This window comes from Phascolarctos cinereus, unplaced genomic scaffold, assembly GCF_003287225.1.
Source record: "Phascolarctos cinereus isolate Bilbo 61053 unplaced genomic scaffold, phaCin_HiC Scaffold_4;HRSCAF=312, whole genome shotgun sequence".
Lineage (NCBI taxonomy): Eukaryota > Metazoa > Chordata > Mammalia > Diprotodontia > Phascolarctidae > Phascolarctos > Phascolarctos cinereus.
Window position 1 is genome coordinate 457,960,782 of NW_027555847.1, and position 20,835 is coordinate 457,981,616.

At 38.7% G+C, this 20,835-nt stretch overlaps 2 protein-coding genes across 8 annotated transcripts in view; both read left to right on the forward strand.

Moving 5' to 3' along the window:
• Positions 1 to 20,835, forward strand: part of STAU2 (staufen double-stranded RNA binding protein 2) — a 431,723-nt gene that overhangs the window by 206,084 nt on the left and 204,804 nt on the right. The gene's annotated exons all lie outside the window — the stretch shown is intronic.
• On the forward strand, positions 888 to 5,212 carry LOC144457191 (uncharacterized). The gene is made up of 2 exons (XM_078154524.1): positions 888 to 906; positions 3,413 to 5,212. The coding sequence occupies exons 1-2, from the start codon at positions 888 to 890 to the stop codon at positions 4,198 to 4,200; spliced, it is 807 nt and encodes a 268-aa protein (XP_078010650.1). The 3' UTR covers positions 4,201 to 5,212.

Below are 20,835 nucleotides of genomic sequence, written 5' to 3' on the forward strand. Positions count from 1 at the left end.
TTTAACTTTACACGTTTATATTGACTTAAAATTGTGATTTTAAAATGAATAGGTTGAAATAAGCCCCTTTGAAAAACACCTGTGACTTAAAAAAAGCAAATCCTCCAAAGTAATCTTAGATTCTTCTATCAAACCTCCTAAATTTCAGTTTTATTTTTTGCTCTTGAGGAAAACTGAGTAATATGTGCAAATGTAAAATGAGATTATGTTTTCTACCTCTATACTAAATACCAATTATTACTCTTATCTCTTCACTCTTTTTTAAAGGCAGTTATGATGTAGTAGAACAACACTGTAGTTGGAGTCACAAAACCTGGATTTGAGTCCATTTCCATGCGTTACTAGCCTTGTGACCGTGGTAAAGACACTTAAATTCATTGAGCCTCAACTTTTGCATATGTAAAATGGTGATAGCATTAGTTGCAAATATCAGTGTAATTCAGTTCAGCAAGCATGCACTAAGCACCTGCTCTGTGCAAGACACTGTTTTAGACACTAGGCATACAAAACCAAAGTAGTATTTGACCTCAAGAAGCTTACATTTTACTGTGGAGCAGAGAGGAGAGGTACATAATATACACACAGATAAATAAATATAAAATGGTTTAAAGAGAGTCACTATACCAATGTAGTGGGGATCAGAGAAAGCTTTATGGAGACAGAGATGAGCACTGAAGAAAGATAAGGATTTTAAAAAGCAGAGATGAGAAAGGAGCATGTTTTAGGCCTGAGAGGCAGCTGATAACAAATAGGTGGAAGATGAAATGTCAAGGATGTATAAGTTCAAGGGTACAGCTAGCAGACAAGCTTGGCTAGAAACAGAGTGTGTGAGGAGTGTGATGTGAAATAAAACTAAAAAATTAGTTTGGAGTCTCATTGTGGAGGACATGAAAAACCAGCCTGAGGGTTTGTATATTATCCTACAGGCAATAAGGAGTCACAGGAGGAATTTGAGCAGGGAAGTGACATGATCCCTGCGACCCTGGCCATCTTTTCCAGTACTGGTTGCATCTTCTCTCATGCTCCCTGACACATGAGTCCTGGAGGGTGAGTTAGCATACTCCTTACTCCTGTTGCTGCTTCCAAATTCTCCCTTTCCCATAATCACTCAGCAGTTTATCCTCTCCTGAGGTTCACTCTGTCCAGATATATCACCCAATCCAGATCCTGATGGCAGTTGTCTACTGAAGTTATCCTCCTTCCTTTCTCAAGGAGTATACCCCAACTCCTTCTCTTATTCTAGGGTATTTCAGAAAATACCTTGATGTGCCCTGAGATATCCTAGCCTCCAAGTTCCTTATTCTCCTAAGCTTACATTGTCTAACTCAGCCAAGATCATAATCTTTCTGTTACTCACAGGTGTTCCACTGCCATGATCAAGAATTCTGACATTCACTTATCTGACCATAATCTTCTATCATTTCATTTCTCGCTGTATTTCATTCCTCCTAAATCTATTCTTCTGCCTCACCATGACTTCTAGTCCCTCTAGCCTTCAGTATTCTCCTATGCTATCACCCCTGCTCTGGCTTTTTGCCCTTATGTTTACCCTGTAGTTTACAATTCAAAATTACACCATCTTCTACTCTTGAATTCCTGGCCCCTTTCTCCTGTTGCCAGTTGTGTCTTGCCAAGTGCAACTGTAGGATACTCTCACCATTTTCTTCCTTTGCTCCTGTTTACTTTCTTCTCAGCTGTGATCTGGAAAGTCACACAATGTTTCTACTATCAATCAGGACTTCACTGAATTAAGGCAATCCTTTTTACTCTTTTCTAATTGATTTTAATTTTTAATTATATTTTTCTTTTTATATTATTTTTTTTTAGTAAACAAAAGTCTACTTTCTCTCCCTTTGACCCCAACTTACCTTCCTCCATTTGATAATAAAAGAAAAACAAAACTCTGGTTACAAACATGTGTAGGCAAATAAAACAAATTTCCTTATTGGTCATGTCCAAAAAAAAGAAACAAAAATCCCTGTTTTGCTTTAAGTCTGCCTCTTTGTCAGTAGCTTAGTGGCATATTTCTTCATTAGCCCTCTTGAAATATTATTGGTCATTACATTGATCAGAGTCTCTAATTCTTTCAAATTTGTTTGTCTACATTATATTGTTGTCATTATATAAACTGTATTGTTGTCATTATATAAACTGTTTTCCTCGTTCTGTTCATTTACTCTGCATCAGTTCATATAAATCTTCCCGTGTTTCTCTGAATCCATCCCTATCCTTATTTCTTACATCATTACATCATGTGTATATACCATATCTTATTTAGCCATCCCCTATGTCATGGGCACCTGCTCTGATTCATATTCTTTGCCACATCAAAAACGCTCATAAGTATTTTTGTACATTCTTAGTTAGAGTTTATATTGCTTAAGACTGCTCTCTCCCTTAATCTACCCTCCCTCTCATTCCTTCCCCATTTTCCCTTTTTCTCTCCTATTTCCCTGTTGAAGGAAATGTATTTCTGTACCCAATTCTCTGTGTGTGCATTTTTCCCTCCTTTGACCAATTCAGAAGAGAGTGAGGTTCAAGTGTTAATTTCCCCCCCCCAATCCTTGTTTGTATAGATATGCACTTGTGCACCCTGATTATGTGAGATAATTTCCCCTAACTTTCCTTACCCTTCCCCAACTAATGTATTGCACTTCTCCTTTTTTCACATTCTTTTTAAAAGATCATTAAGACATAACAGAGCTACTCTCAGGTTTTATCTAATTAGATTCTTTCTGTGACCCAAATGATAATTGGGTTCAGAGGGGACACATTATCATCATCTCATATTTGAATATAATGGACAGCTAGGTGGTAGATAGAGCACGGGCCTTGGATTCAGGAGGACCTGAGTTGTGGCCTCAGATATTTGACACTTACTAGCTGTGTGACCCTGGGCAAGTCTTTTAGCCCCAGTTACCTTGGCACCTCACTCCCCCAAATATTTGAATGTAAGCAGTTTATCTTTTTAGTTCCTTAGAATTGTTTATTCACATTTACCTTTTATGGTTCTCTCAAGATCTGTGTTTTCTTTATAATTTCTACTCAGCTCTGTTCTTTTCATCAGGAATTCTTGGAAATACTCTGTTTCTTTAAATGTTTCTTTTTCCGTCTTGAAGCATTATTCTCAATTTTATTGGGTAAGTGATTCTTGGCTGAAGGCATGTCCTTCGTCTTCTGGAATAGCATATTCCAAATTCTCTACTCTTTTATACTGGTGACTGTTATATCACTGTGATCCTGATTGTGACTCCTCTATACATGAATTCTTTCTTTCTGGCCTCTTGCAATAGTTTTCTCTTACCTGGAAGCTCTGGATTTTGGCTCTAATATTCTTGGAAGTTTACATTTTGGGGTTCCTTTCAGGAGGTGGCCTGTGGATTCTATTTCCGTTTTGCCCCCTGTTCCTAAGAGATAGGGACAGTTTTCTTTAAAGAGTTCTTGAGCCTTCGTCTGCGGGGCACCCTCCCTGGCAGCCTGTTACCTTCGGAGTGTCTGGTCCTGGTGCTGGGAGGAGCTGGGATTGTGGGCTCTGGGACTGTGAAGTCGCTCCAGGAGAAGGGGTTCCAGGTTGCTGTCATCTCCCAGGATGCAACATTCCTGGAGAAGCTTCGGAACTTCGTACCAGCAGAAGCCCATAATCGCCTGTTCACTGTGGCCGGGGATGTGGGCACTGAAGAGGGAGTAGAGGCAGCAAAGGCGTCCCTGCTAGAAGGAGGTAGAAAGGTCACAGATGTGGTGACTTCTTTGGGTTTCAGTTGGTGGCAAGGAGGGGCGCCCCATACCCAGAGCCTGCAGGAGCTACAGTGGGTCCTGGAGACCTTGCTCCTGAGTACCTTCACTGCCTGGAAAGCCTTCTTTCCTGTGGTCTGGGAGTACCCTGGAGGCCCTTACACCTTCATCACAGGGAGTGCAGGAGACCGTCTGCTCAGGCCAGGCACAGGACTGGGGGCCTCAGGGGTGTTGGCCTTCAGCGGGGTGGTCTGTGAGGAATACCCTGATGTACCCTGTAAGCTGAATGAGGTGAAGATCAATATGGGGGTTGCACTCACTGAAGCTCTGGGTCCTGGCTATGTCAGCCACCTGGAGGTGGGCCAGGCTGTGGCCTCTCTGGTGGATAAGCTTGCCATCTCACATGCCATGCTGTGTGTAGACTCCCCTGCTGACCTCCAGGTCTTGATATCAGATGGGAAACTGTGACTCCTACCCTTTCCCAGGAAGCATGCACCCATCTGCAGCTGGCCACCATCAACACCCCTACCCATTCCTCCTCTCTAAGGAGCTTCCTTTTGGGGGTTGGGGATGCTTCTAAAAGCTCCCCTGAGCCTGAGCCATCCCTATATTGAACCTCCTGTTTTCTGTATCACTTCTTCTTGCTACCCAAAACTCTTCCAGGTGGGGCCCCAGGTGAAACCCATCCTTTCTCCTGGGAATGGTGGCTGGTTTGAGGAAGGAGGCAACAAGCTGAGTGGCTTGCACACAGACACAGAGCCTTGCTACAGCAGGGAAAGGGCAGGAGCTAGAATGTCAACCTAAAACCTAGAATGTCAACATTTCTGAGGCCCATTGCATTGGGCTATGTGGAAGGAAGGTTCAGGTGCTCCAGCCTTTGCTCTTGGTAAGAAAGGATGCACAATAGAAGAAACTAACTCTCACATGCCTAGCCATTTTGGTCTGGAACTCATGGTGACCCCAGGGTCTTGGTGGGAGGGTGGGGATAGGAGGATAGAAAGGAATCATGAGACAGAAGTGAAGCCCGGGGCTTGTCCCCGCAAGTGAATCTGGACTCACACAGTACCAAAGTATTTACCAACAAGTAGCATCTGCAGCCATCTGAACCTCACCTCCTCTCCCTGACTCTTATCCCAGGAAGCCAGAGATCAAAGACACAGGGTAAGAGGAGCTGAAAAGATTCTCATCATGCTTCTCCCACACCATTGGCCCCTGGAAAGGGGCCTAGTTGCCCTTATCTAGTCCTAATTGCCGTCCCCTATATGCTTTCCCCACATCCCTCCATCCACTTCTCTTCTATTTCCAATGCCTTCCACTTCTTGGAACACTTAACCTTCCTAGCCCTATCCCTGGCTCGGCCATTCTCAATGGCGGCTTCTCTGATGTAGTTCCCAAGGCTAGGGTGGATAATATCACTAACCCACCTTGTCACCCCCTAAATGCCCAATATTTCTGCCAATCACTTTGTTCTCTTTTAATAAAATTTGTACAAACTCTTAAAAAAAGAGTTCTTAAAATATAATGTGTAGGTTCCTTTCAGGTGATTCAATAATTCTTAAACTTTTTCTCATTAATCTGTTTTCTAGGTCAATTGTTTTTGCTATGAGGTACTTTATATATTCTTTTGTTTTTTTAGTGAGTGGCTTCTATTTGCTTCATTCTAATTTTCAGGGAATTTTGTTGCTCGGGCAAGGTTTTGAACCTCTTGTTCTAAGTTATTAATTCTTTTTCTAATTCTTTCTTCCATAGCTCTTGTTTCTTTTCCTCTAGTGCTCTCATTTCATTGATTAAAATATTTAAACTTTATTTTTAAACTCTTGCTTCATCTATTCTAGGTATTTTCGTTGAATTTTTGTCTAAGCTATATTTTTTCTTTGGGACTTTGCTTGTAGATGCTTTGGAGTCACTCTTTTCTGGGTTTGTGTCTGACATTCCCAGTCACCATAATTGCCTTTTGTGGTGGGATTCTTTTTTATTTGTTAGGGTTTCTAGCCTACTTCTTAACTTAATACTCGATGTTAGGACTGAGCTCTGTGCACCTCTGGAGGGAAAGTCTTGGCTGACTCTGGTGCTATTTTCTTAGGGTTTTGAGTGTTGTGTTAGTCTAGGAGCTTATGGATAGCTCAGGTTAGGGACCTGTAAACTTTCAGAACTCCCAGAGTGGCCTGATCCAAGGCAAAGTCAGATCACTGCCCTACTGGTCTGAGCTCTTTAAATTCTTGATCTGGCTTTGGGTCTGAGCATCAGTAGATGGGTGCAGGACTCAGCTCTTCTCAGCCAGCTGGGAATCTCTGCTGGTTTGGAGTGACAGAACTGTAGTCTCCCCTTTCATCAGAAATTTTTGCCCTGGTTACTCCTCTACAGGCTTTAGACTATGCTAGAAGCTGGAACTGAGACTGAGCTCTGCTCTTGAAATTTGAGTCACACTCTTGCTGCTTGCTTCTGAATTAACTCCTCTTTTGCTTGGGCTTGCAATACCTCCTTACTCTGGTATGCCACTCTTGGTTGCATGTTCCCTCCATATTCTGCTCTGGATTTGAGACACAGAACTTGGTAAGGAGTGACAGGGCTGCCAGTTGTCACCTGTTCACATTCCGTATTCGAGGTCATTGTACTCATTGAGGGAATGGGACATCCTCTTGCCCTGATGAACAGCTTTTCCAGCATGGCCTCTTCTGGTCAGACTCTAACTCCAGTGTCCACAGACCCTCTGTCTCCCCATGCCAACATGGACTGGAACAATGACTCATTGTAATTTTTTTCTTGGATTTCCCATCAGATTTGGTCTAGGGTATTTTCTAGATCAATATAGAGGAGGTGGGATGTGTGTGTGTGTGTGTGTGTGTGTGTGTGGTGGGGGGATAGCTCATTGTGTTACTTCCTGTTTCTCTTCAATTTTGTCTCTACCTCTCCTGAATGATTTTATATCACAATCTCCTCAACAGCTGTTCCAGACCTTCTCTTCTCCCACAGTACTCCCTCTTCTCCCTCTCAGTAGAAGACTTTAACTCATACTTTACTGAAAAAAACAGAGAACATTTGCAATAAGCTTCTTCTTCCGTACTCTAATTATGAAAACCACATTTTATCCTCCTTTTTCCAGTCGCTGATGAAAAGCTAACCCTTCTCCTCACCAAGGCCAAGAGAAATACTCACACCTTTGTTCCTATGCTCTCCTATGTTCTTTGGAAGATTCCCTTCCATCATCTCCCCCAACCCCATCTTTTTAAATTGTAATGTTTTCCACAGTTTCTTCTTCACCGTCTGCCTACATACCCCAGGTCTTTTTCGTTCCCTAACCCCCGTTTATCCTTAAAAGCAAACAAACCAAAAAGGCTTACTGTCTGTCTTCCTTTTCACAGTTTAACTTCTCAAAAAAGCTGTCTTCACTCCTTGCCTCTGTTTCCTCTCTACTTGTTCACTTCTTAACCCCTTGAGATATGGCTCAACTGAAACCATTTTCCAAAACTACCAATGATCTTATCATGAAATCTGATGGCCTTTTTGACCTCACTGTATCGTTTTGATCAATTGGCCATTCAATCAATGGGCCTGCTGTGTGCTCCAGGGGTGGGGAATGTGTGGCTTCAAGGCCACATGTGGCCTTCTAGGTCCTTGTGTGCAGCCTTTTGACTGAGTCAAAGTTGTACAGAACAAATCTTTTATTTCCATGACATATGTCATGTCTATCTCTTCTCTACTCAGAGAGGCAGTACCCTAGTTCAGGTTCTTCTCACCTCTCCCCTTGACTATTATACTAGCCTCCTAATTGGCCTCCCTCCTTCACAGATCCTTTTTTCCCCATGGCTACCAAAGTGATATTCCTAAAGCCCAGGTCTAACCTCGTCACTTCCCATGCTCAATTAAACACATTGGATCTCAATTTTTTCTAGGATATAATTCAAACCTGCCTGTTTGTCATTTAAGGCTCTTCATATCTGTGTTCCAAATTGTATTCCCAGTCTTATTAAACAGTATTCCTTTTTATTAATTCTTCCGTTTAGCCACACTTGCCTTCTTGCAGTTGCTTACATACACCATCCCAATTCTTATCTTCGTGTCTTTGCAAAGGCTGTGTTCCATGTATTGATTGCGATCTTTTGTCACTCCTTGTTAAAATTCCTAAGTTTGCTTCAAAGCTCAGGTTAATCACTGTGTGAAGTATTTCCTAATCTTCACAGCTTCTGTACTTGCCTGTCCTATTATCTTTAATTTATTATTATTTTTTCTATCTATAAAAGAGGGCTTCTAGGTTTTAATACTGGGTGATAACATTGCCCTCAATAGAGAGAAGTTTGGCACAGGGGTGGATTTAGGGGGGGAAGATAATAAGTTCTGTTGTGAACATGTTGAGTTTGAGATATTGACAGGACATCCAAGTGGAGATATCTAGCAGTCAGTGATATAGAACTGAAATTCAAAAGAAAGATTAAGATGCATATATAAAATTTGGAATCATTTGTGTAAAGATCATAGTTGAACCTATAGAAGCAGATGAGATCGCTTTTGGAGATAGCATGGATAAAAAAGAGAAGAGCCTTGGGAAGAAGTAAAGGAGTAAGTAAAGGAAACTGAAGAATAAGTAGACATCTAATAGGACAACTAGGATAGAGCAGTGCTATGGAATTCAAGAGAGAAGACAGTCTGTAAGGAAGGATTGATCAAAAGGGTAAAAAGCTGCAGAGAGACCAAGGAGGACAGACACTAAAACATGGTGGTCTGATTTAGTTCCAAATCATTCGTAACTTTTGAAAGAGAATTGGATATCAAAATACGGGATATCATGGAGGTAGGACAGCTTTGAGTGATGATGAAGCATGATTGTCACCATGGGTAGCTAATGAATAGTGGAGATGTAGGTCATGGAAGCTGTGAAGACCGATGAACTGGGAGCCCAGGGTGTTTGATGGCACATCAAATACTGAAGTCGATAATTGGGATGAGAGGCATTAGGGTGGAAATAAAAGTGTGAATCAGGTACTGAATTCCTTGAGAAAGAGCATAGGATAACTTAGAGGACTGTAGTTGACCAATAAAAAATTATTTGGACAGAATGATATAGTTGGATAGAGTGGAAGGTGGAAATGTTTCTGAGTGATGATGGCAAAGGGGAAAGTCTGGAAGTGACGTTGGGGATTAAGGAGTATATTCCTGTTCAGCCTAGTAAATTGTGGAGAAAGAGGATCCAAGCTGGAGAGAGAATACAGGGCTGAGGTGTGTTCTAGAGGGAACTAAATTTCTTTGAAAGTAAGAAGATGGAAATAGTATGAAAGGAAGAGAACTAGATACAGGGAAGTTCTGTTTTATTTTCTTTTGAAATGATAAAGTAAAAGCCATAGGAAAATAGTGCCTGTAAAAGACAGAGGTAGAATTAAGCTGTGTAGAGTTAGAAATGTGCAGAGAGAGTAGAAGGGGGAGGGGTTTTGCCTTAGAAGATATCAGTTCTGAATTATAAGGATTAGGGGAGCAGGAAGTGGGAGTTTATTAGCCAAGGAACTGGGTAAACCCCAGGTGATCCAATCAGGAGAACAGAGGGTCAATGGTTAGGACAAGTCAATATGTTTGTTGACTTGACTTGTTGATAATTATGAAAGTTTTGTGGTAAAGATCACTAGTGCCAGGTGATATGCAATTAGAATAGCCATTTGATTTTTCTCTCCATCTATATCATATCCTCCATCATGGATGTTGGCTGTCATCGATAGTAATGGCAATTGGGAGTGGGTCATATACTAGAGGAGGCATTTAGTTCTGGGTAACTCCCACTTAGCCTCACCTTCCCTTTCTTCTACAATGCTAGTGAAGAACAAGGGCTGTGGCTAAAGGCAACTTAGCACTTAGTTTTGATATTGCCTCAATCCTTTGTGTTGGCAGTCCTTGCTTACTTGGATCCTTAGAAGAGAACCATTGATTTTTAGATGCTTTCCTAGAAATGGAGGGCAGAGTAGATGCTGATTCTGCAAGTAACAGTCAACAGGGCTATTTGGGAAGGAAAACCCTGATCCTGCTTCTTTACAGGTGATGAGGCTGGGGCCGTCACCCAACTTTGTTTACAATAACAGAGAGTTTGCAATAATAGGACACTGACATACATAGTCAATAGCCTGTCAGTGATTCCAATTTACCCATACCTTTGGTGGGTGATGTTTGAGAGCCAAGTAGGTGGTGATTTGTAACTTATAATTAAACAAAGCATTTTATCACCACAAAATGCTACACGTGTGTGTGTGTGTGTGTGTGTGTGTGTGTGTGTGTGTGAGTGAGTTATTACTCCCCCATTGGAATGGCAATCTCAGGAACAGTTTTCAATTCAACACACTAATTAAGAACTCATTACATGCAAAGCACTGTGTTAGGCACTGAAGGAGATTAAATGTTGAGGTAAGAAACATTCTCTGTCCTCATGAAACTTAGGTGGATATAACACATATAACTATTAAAAAATAAAAGAGGTATATGAAAGTGGTGAAAATTGCGAGGCTACTTGAAGTTTGTTAGGGAAAATGTCATACTAAATGTGGGATGAAGAAAGCTTTCATAGAGGAGATGATCTTTCAGTTGGATTTTAAAAGATAAGTAAAAATTCCATGAATAAAGAGTGGTAGAGAGAACATTCTAGGAATAGAGCAATGGTATGGAAGCAGAGAGTAATCCAGTTTGGGTGGAACATCAGATTTATGCAAGAGAGTAGTATGAAATAAGAATGGAAAGGCAGATTAGCCTCACAGTGGGAAGGGCCTTGAATGACAGGCAAAGAAATTTGATCTTAACTCTATAGGTAATTGAAAGCCAGTTCCTGACTTCCAGTTCCCTACAGATTCTTAAATGTGCCAGATCTAGTCATAAGAAAGAATAGTCTGGCAGCAGTATAAAAGATAGATTGGAGGGCAGAAGAGGGTAGAGGCAGGAAGATTTTATTAGGATCCTGTTGTAGTATAGTCCTTATGGATAGTAATGTTAGCCTATGCTATAATACTGATGGGGAGTTTGGGAGAGGTGATATATAAGAAGTATTTCAAAGGTAGAAGCAATAGAATATGGTCACTGATCTAATATGAAAAATCAAGTCAACTAGATATCCTGGTCTATAAAATATGGTATTGTCTCTCCATTGCTAAAACATCTGATTAAAAAATAAAAAAATTAAATAATCTGAGGATTTATCCATAGTTGGTACCTAAGGAGGTGTTTCCTACCATAGGAAGCCTCTTCCTTAAGGGATAACTAAAAAAATGTAAAAACAATCAAAAGTTTCAGACTAAGAAAAGTAAGCAACAGAAAATCATTGTATTTAGTCTGTGAAGCCTATTAAGATTATTCCATAACATACACTATATTATTATCTGATGTTCCCCCCTGCTTTAAGTTTAATGAAATACATTTTCTCGCCTTATTTCTTACCCCTGCATCTTGTGATATTTCATAAGCTACAAAAAGAAGGTAGGAAGTTTTCTTTTTTAAGGTGTTAGAGAGATATTTTTCAAAACTACCTTGTAGAATATCTGACTAGAAGTTGTTGTTCTATATCATTTCCTTAATAAATTCCTTTTTTTACTTTTAAGTTTAATTTTTATTGTTAAAATTTTCTCCATCACTTTCTTAAGTCAATAAAGCATCAATAAAGCAATAATACCTGATTTGCAATGTTTGCCCATTTCTTTTTTTATTAATTATTTTGATTTATCAACAATCACTTCCATATGCTTTAGAGTTTAAAATTTTTCTCCCCCACCCTCCCCAAGATGGCATACAATCTGATATAGACTATACATATACATTCCTATTAAATATATTATCACATTAGTGATGTTGTAAGTAAGAATTAGAACCAATAGGAGGAACCACGAGAAAGAGGAAACAAAACTCAACAGAAGAAAAAAAAATAGCAAATAGTATGCTTCGATCTTCATTCAAAGTCCACAGTTCTTTCTTTGGATGTGAATAGCATTTTCCATCACGAGGCCTTTGGAGATGTCTTAGATCCTTGTATTGCTGGGAAGGGTTACGTTTATCAATATTAGTCATAGCACAATGTGTCTGTTATTGTGTACAATGTTCTCTTGGTTCTGCTCACTTCACTCAGCATCAGACCATACAAGTCTTTCCAGGTTTTTCTGAAGTCAGCCTGTTCATCGTTTCTCATAGCATTCATATACCACAACTTGTTCAGCCATTCCCCAGTTCATGGGTGTCCTCTCAATTTCCAATTCTTTGCCACCACAAAAAGAACTGCTATAAATATTTTTGTACATGTGGGTCCTTTTCCCATTTGTATGATCTCTTTGGGATATAGCCCTAGAAGTGCTATTGTTGGTCAAAGGGTATGCACATTTTTATAGCCCTTTGGGCATAATTCCAAATTGCTCTCCAGAATGGTTGGATCAATAAATTCCTTCTTTTAAAAATGTGAATTAGTCTTTTCTTAATTTGAGAATTGATCTCAGAATAGAAAATTTAATGACCAGCCTCATTCCTTAAAGATACTTTGCTACCCTCTTAAATCTGTTCATTTTCCATGGATTTTCCAGGATTTCCATGGATATTCCAAGGTACTCAGAGTAGAATTTGGGAATAATTAACTGCTCAAATTTTCAAATGGATTTGTGATTTTATCAACTTGGAAATTCCCTCCATGAGATACAAATCATAACCTACCCTTGTTTGCCCATCTCATGCATCACTTGTCCACATTGTCTCATATATTAACCACATGGGGTATACCCAATGTACTAGATGCTTTCCTCTTTTTTCCTCTGCTATGTGCTTTATAATTATTATCTCATTTTATCCTCACTCACACCAACCGTGGGAAGGAGGTTTATTATTATCCCCATTTTACAGATGAGGAAACTGAAGCAAATGGGTTAATTGACTTGCCAAGGGTCAGAAAGCTAGTAAGTATATGAGGCTGGATTTGGATTCAGATCTTCCTAACTCTAAATCCAGTGCTCCATCCACAGGGTCACCTAACTGATCATTGCTGTAATCTAGTTGAACAGTGATGATAATATAAGTTAAGGAGGTCAGCCCAGATCTAGAGGACTTTACACAATTCTAGGTTACCATATTTTAAGCAGAATATTGACAAACTGGAGCCTGTTGAGTGGAGGGAATCCAAGATGGTGAGAGAACTGTAGATTATACCACATAAGGATTAGTTAAAAAACTCTTTTTTTAAACTTTTCTCTGTGGAGAAAAGAAAATTAGGGGCAACATCACCACCACTATCATGATGATCATCATGACCATTGCTAGCATTTACATAGCACTTTAAGATTTGTAAACACTTTATATATATAATGTGTGTGTGTGTATACACACACACACACACACACACACACACACATATATATATATATATATATGTTATCTCATGTGATGCTCTCAAGTCTATAAGGTAGGTAGTATAATTGCTCACAATGAAAATTTAACAATCAACTCTTGTGAGCTGGTATGAGCTGTTGTCTCCAGCCTGCCCCAATTTTGTGGTAAAAAGGTAATGAATTCAGTTTTGGACATGCTGAGTTTAAGATGCCTATGCCATAGTCAGTTATTCTTATTTTTGTTACGTTATAGCTAATTTACAGAAAAGGGTTTCCAAAAGATGGTTTTAAATAAAGTTCTATTATGGTTACTGCTCTACAATCAAATAAGTTCAAAATCAAATTATTTTTGAATAATATATCAGAATAGAATATTAATATCATATTCTAATTGCAATTTTTACATCTTACGCAACTATCACAATTGAATGTTTGGGTAACTTCAGTATATCTACATAATCATTAAGTTCCCATGAGGTCTATGAATCACTCTAAAAATAATAATTTATTAAGAGGATTTCATAGAGTATTTTAGGAAGTTCCTTTTAATTATGGCCTCCATTACTTCTTGTCTACTTTCTAGTATTTTTTGAGGGACAGCCTACCTATATGGTGCTTAAAGTTACACCTTTCCAGGAAAATTTCTTTTTAGGCATTGTGTTTTCTGTTAAAATGCAAATATTTCTGATGGAGTGAGAAAGGAGGTAGGGAAAGAGGAGCACTGAAGTAACACATTAAACTTAGTGGGAATTGGTTTCTCAGCTTGATTTCAAACCTCATAGCTTTGTTAAAGTACGTTCCTATAAGAATGAGACCATGGATAAATATGTTTATTTTGTAGATTGGAAAATGTAGGGGTGGTTTCAAAGAAAAGTTTCTTCCGGGGAAGGCAGGCATCAGTAGTACCCCATGATCAGGAGAAGAGGCTCTAAGAAGGTAGAGAGAAGGATATTAATGGTGCTAACGAAAAGAGGGGGTACTCAAAGAGGAGGTAGAGAATTCTGAAGACAGACTTTGCCAATTTCCTCGGTTTGACTCCTAATATCATCTACACAGTGTCCCACTGCTCCTGGGGTCATATTTTAGTGATTACCTCATATCCTGAAAGTCCCAGGAGCCAAATTTCTTTTTAAAGATTTTATGTCCTATGAAAGTACTGCAATTCATTTTGAACTGTTGGGCCCCTTTAACAAGTTATTATGTGAGTTAATATTACCTATAGGTATATTAAGCAGGTGGCCACTATTCCAGGAAATAAAATCAGTGCAAAATTAGATCTTTGGTATTTCACATTATAAGCAATCCTGTAAGATTATTTCATATTATTTAAAATACTGAAGATAATTTTAACTCAATTCAGAACAATGATAATACAGTAATTAACATTAAATTTATCCATCATTTGAGGAGCTTAAAATATTTGTAACAACTTTTCATTTTATTTGGAACTAGGCCATCTCATAAAATGAGAATAACTTATATGCAAATAATTGTAAACTTTAGCTATGTTATTAGTAAGATTTTCATGTTTATTGATCTTTTCCATTCATATCTTTTGACATTATCTCCTAAAAGCAACCCTTTTCCAATAATATAAATTTCCTTTTATGCATAATGAGTTAAGCAAAAATTATTGCTAATGTTCACAATAATGTTCATAATTCTCTGTATTTTAGAATAACAATATTCTGAGTATGTAGACTTAAATTTGTTGCCTATCACTATTTGAACAGGTAGTCTGTTTTCAGTTTGTAGTCATGACCTGTGGCCCACATAACACATAGAATGTTTTATATCTAGAAGACCTATGTTTGTGGGATAATTAAATTTTTTACCTTTCATCTCTCCCATCTTCACCTTTGATGAAGAGTAATCTGTGAAAGAAGGAGTGATTAGGTACTAGCATTAGATTAAACTAAGTGCTTAGCTTAGTGATTAATGTCCATAAGCATAACATTCCACTGTTAGAACTGGAGAATGCTACAAATATACTCCAGTATCCACTATATCCTTAAACAAACAAACCCTTTTCCTTGACCTTGGCAACACTTCAAACTATTATACACTCTTTTTTTTTTTTAACTTCCAGGTTTCTAGAAAGAACATTCTACACTCATTGAACCAGCCCTCCTACCTTTTTCTGTTAAGTCCCTTAGTTCCTACAAATCCCAACTAAAGCTCTCACCCTGGACTGTATCTCCCTTCTCTGGCCTCCTAATTCCTCATTAGAGCAGTCTTCTATCTCACTGTCATTCTCTTTTTCATGCTCTATCCCTCTGCAGAGAGGGGCTGAATCTTGCAGCAATCCAAAAGCCATAATATTCCTTCAGGGTCCAACTCAATTGTTACCCCCTGTATGAAAATTTCCCTGAACCTTTATCCTTTTTCCTCGGTGAAAGTCATTGATTTCAGAGTTGGAAGGGCCTAAGAGGCCATCTGGTCCAGCCCACCCTTGAACATACCTGAGAAGTAGTCATCTAGCCTTTGCTTTGAGACCCTCAGTGAAAAAGAAATCTCGACTTCTGGAGGCATTGCTGTCTCCTTTTGGATATCTTTAATTGTTAGGAAATTTTTTCTTAGATTAAGCATAAATTTGCCTTTCTGTAACTTTTACCCCTTGCTCCTGATTTTGTCTTCTGAGGACAGTCAGAAAAAAATTTAGTCCCTTTTCTTCAAATGAGATAAGATCTGTAAAGTATTTAGTATAGAGCCTGACACATAGTAGGGGTCCCCTCTCCCCCCTTTTTTGTGACAGTTCAAAGATTCAAAGCTCCTTGCCTCATGTTTTCTATATTGCTTGTCTGGATCTCTCCTTTGTCCTATTATTTTCTTTCTCATACTTATTTGTGTGCATGTTACCCTCATTTAGATTTAGAGCAAGGTTTGTAAATTACTTATTTTTCATCATTTTTTGCTTAGCATAGATCCTGGCACTTAGTAGGCAGTTCAGTTCAATTCAGTTAGCATTTATTAAATTTCTGCTCTGCACAAGGCATTGTGATAACAAAATGAAAATGAAATTGGAAGGAACTTTAGAGAACGTCTAATCTAATCTCTTCCTTTATGGATGAGAAAACTAAAGGCCTGATAGAAAAAAATTACTGGTCACACAATGAGTATAATTATGGCAGAGAAGGGACTTTCTTTTGTTCCTGAAAACTTTGCTTTTCTTAAGGTAAGCCAGAATTTCATTCACTTTTCAGGTGCCATATCATTGAACTTGCAGTACACTAGAGGCTCAGCTCAAGTCCCACCTTCTGTTAAAAGCCTTTCCCAGACCTTTGTAATCTTCTTCCCTTCCCTCAGAGACTCTGCCCAGTTTATCTTATTTGTACATAGTTGTTTGCGTGTTGTCTCCCCATCAGACTATAAGGTCCTTGAGAGCAGAGTCTATCTCTTCTATGTAGCATTTAAAGCCCATCACAGTCTGATTCCAGGACTTTCCTAAGTACCAGGAATACAAATAAAAGCAGAGAAGAAGAGAGTCCATATATTTAACTTCTAATGTAGGAAGGTGACACATAAAAGAGCTTAAAAGTGTTTGGGTCTTGGGGAGGTACCCAAGTGGGGACAGGGTGGAAAAATCCAGAGATTCAGGAGCTAGGCTGGATTCGAAGTGAACATGACTGGGGCACTTCCTCAAATGGAAATTTCAAGTGAAAACTTACCAATCAGAGGAGGAGGCTATAGAGGCAGAGACAGAAAAGTTTGGAGTATCAGGAATGGAACTGGGTTCAAAACGAGTAAAGGAATACTGCATGAAGACCAATGTGCCACAAAATGATGTTTCTTACTGCTCCTGGATGATGACTGAAACTAACTACATTAATTTCTTTATTTGCCTCTCTAAGCAGAACCTGTGAGGCATTTGGTTGCAACTTTCTTATACCATCTGGTTTCATTTATATTGAGAATGTCTGTGTAGAGATGGTTCAGTTCCTTTAATAATGTAGCAACACATTAGTCATTGGACAAGGACTATACATTTTGAGTACTGATAGTTAAATTAATATCTATAGACATAAAAAACTATTTTTAGCACTCTCTGGACCCTCTTTAATTATATTGCCATGACTACAGAAGCTGTAGGGGACTTATAGAATTGAGGATCTTTTTGTATTTTTGTTTTTACAGTGGTTGTCTTCAAGAAAAAAAAATTCACTATAAAGTGGTCAGCTTACTGATGATAAGCCTGTCTGTGATTAGCTAAACCTGTTCTTAAACAATAGAAGTAGTCTGTACGTAATACAATACTCAAAGCCTGATAGAACTTGTTCAACTTGAAAGAAATCATCAGTTTGCATTCTGCTGACATAGCCTTTGAGAACATGTGTTTATCTCCAAAGTAAAACCAACAATAAAAAAGTGCAGCCAAGATGGTGGGGAAAAGGCAGGGATTCACCTAGCTCTCCTCCAAACTCCTCTAAATACCTTTAATGATGCTTCAAAACAAATTTTAGAGCAGCAGAACCCACAAAAGGTTGACAGGAAGGGTCTTTTGCACCAGGGTGAGAGTGGAGTGCAGTCTAGTGCAGGCACACCAATGCAGACTGGCCCTCAAACCAGGAGCAGGCCTTGAGGCTACTGAATCAGTGGCATGGCAGCAGTGGTGGTTCGCAGAACTCTCAGCCCACAGAAGGTAAGTGGATCTGGCAGCTGATCAGAAGGAGATTACAGGGGTCCCTTTGCTGGCACTGGGAGCAGGACTCTTGCATTGCCCATACTTGGATCTGGGTTGCATTCCTGGGTCTCCATCTAGGGCAAGGAAGAGCATTAGCCCACCAAAGCTTGAGGGCTGCAGGGAAGCAGAGATCCTGATCACAGTTCCAGGGTGGAAAGCAGTGCTTGTGGTTGCTCACAGACGAGAGCACAGGCCTAGAGAGTAGTAAACACACCTCTCCCTAGATCATAGCATCTTGGAAGAACTGAAAACTTACAAGTCTGCAGAATTACCTCTGAAAAAAACTGTATCAAAAATCTGAAGCTTGGGATGGTGCCCCCTGCATTCCAGAAGCAGAGCATGGAGTTTAGCATAGAGTTAAAAGTCAAGAAATAGGCTGGAAAATGAGCAAATAGCAGAAAAAGATCTTGACTATAGAAAGTTATTATGGTGATAGGGAAGATTAAACTCAAACTCAGAAGACAGTCTCAAAGAAAAATATGAGTTGGCCCCAGGTCATGGAAGAGCTCAAAAAGGATTTTAAAAATCAAGTAAGAGAGGAAGAGAAAAAACTGGGCAAAGAAATGACAGTGATACAAGAAAATCATGAAAAAAGAGTCAACAGCTTGGTAAAGAAGGCACAAAAAAAATACTGAAGAAAACAATACCTTGAAAAACAGAATAGGCCAAATGGTAAAAGGGGCACAAAAATCCAATGAAGATAAGAATACCTTGAAAAACAGAATTGGCCAAATGGAAAAAGAGGTACAAAGCTCACTGAAGAAAAGAATTCCTTAAAAGTTAGAATTGGGGGGCAGCTAGGTGGTGCAGTGGATAGAGCACCAGCCCTAAGTCAGGAGGACCTGAGTTCAAATACAACCTCAGACCAAACATTTGACACATGCTAGCTGTGTGACCCTAGACACTTAACCCCAATTGCCTAAAAACAAAAACAAAAACAAAACAGGGAAAAAAAGTTAAAATTGGGCAGGTGGAAGCTAATGACTTATGAGACATCAAGAAACAATAAAATAAGATAAAAAGAATGAAAAATAGAAGGCAATATGAAATATCTACTTGGAAAATCAACAGACCTGGAAAATAGATCCAGGAGAATTATTGGACTACTTGAAAGCCATGATCTAAAAAAGAGCCTAGATACCATGTTTCAAGAAATTATCAAGGAAAATGGCCTTGATATTCTAGAACCAGAGGGTAAAATAGAAATTGAAAGAGTCTAATAATCACCTCCTGAAAGAGATCCCAAAATGAAAACTCCGAGAAATATTATAGCCAAATTACAGAGCACCTAGGTTGAGGAGAAAATATTGCAAGCAGCCAAAAAGAAACAATTCAAATATCATGGAGCCACAATAAGGATAGTACTAGATTTAGCAATTTCTACATTAAGGGATGGAAGGCTTGGTATATGATATTCTGGAGGGCCAAAGAGCTAGGATTACAACCAAAAATCACTTACCCAGGAAAATTGAGTATAATCCTTCAGGGGAAAAAATAGATATTCAATTAAATAGACAACTTTCAAGCATTCTTGATGGAAAAAAAACCAGAGCTGAATAGAAAATTTGACTTTAAATACAAGACAGAAAGCATAAAAAGGTAAACAAGAAAGAGAAATCATAAGGGATTCAATAAGGTTAAACTGTTTACATTCCTACATGGGATAATGAAACTTGTAACTCCTAAAAACTTTTTCATTATTAGGAAAGTACAGGTGTGAGTTGAATATGATGGGATGATTATCTAAAAAAAATAAAGTTAAGGGGGGAGAAAGAAGAATGCATTGGGAGAAGGGGAAAGAGAGAGGTAGAATGGGGCAAATTATCTGGCATAAAAGAGGCCCAAAAGAGATTTTACAGTGGAGGAAATGGGAGAAGAGAGGAAAGGGAGTGTGTGAACCTTATTCTCACTGGAATTGGCTCAAAGAAGAAATAACATACACATTCAGTTGGGTATAGAAATCTATCTTACCATATAGGAAAATAGGAGGGGAAGGGGATAAGGGAAGGTGGGGATGGGGGAATTGATAGAAGGAAGGGCAGAATGGGGGAAGTAAAAAGTAAAAAAAACCAAACTTTTGAGACAGGGTAAAAGGAGAGAGTAGGATAAACAGGGAAAATAGGATGGAGGGAAATACATAGTTGTTAATCATTACTGTGGAAAAAAAATTTACAGCAAGTTTCTCTAAAAAGACCTCATTTCACAAATATATAGAAAACTGAGTCAAGTTTATAGAAGTAAGAGCCCTTCCTCAATTGATAAATGGTCAAATGATATGAACAGGTAGTTTTCAAATAAAGTAATCAAAGCTATCTATAGTCATATGAAAAAATGCTCTAAATCACTGTTGATTAGAGAATTCAAATTAAAACAACTCTGAGTTACTACCACACCTATCAGATTGGCTAATATGACAGAAAAGAAAAGTGACAAACATTGGAGATGTGGGAAAATTAAAACATTAATTGGTGAAGTTGTATATAGATTCAACCTTCTGAAGAGCAATTTAGAACTATCCCCAAAGGGCATACCCTTTGCATACTCTTTGACTCAGTAATACCACTAGTAGGTCTGTATCCCAAAAAGATAACAAACAAAAAGGAAAAGAACCTGTATGTACAAAGACATGTATAGCAGCTCTTTTAGTGGTGGCAAAGAATTGAGGGGATGTCCATCAATTGGGGAATGGCTGAACAAGTTGCTGTAGATGATTGTGATGGAATACTATTGTGTTATAAGAAACGGTGATCATGATGATGTTAGAAAAACCTGGTAAGACTTAGATGAATTGATGGAAAGTGAAATGAGCAGAACCAGGAGAACATTGTACACAGTAACAGCAATATTGTGTGATGATCTACTATGAATAATTTAGCTATTCTTAGCAATAGAATGATCCAAGACAAGTCTGAAGGACTTATGATAAAAAGTTCTGTCTATCTCCAGAGAAAGAACTGGTGGAGCCTAAATGCTGATTGAAGCTACTTTTTCTTTACTTCCTTTATTTTTCTTGTTTTTTTTCTTGTCTGTGTTTCCTTTCCCAGCATGACTTATATGAAAATGTGTTTTGTATGACTACATATGTATAACCTATGTCAA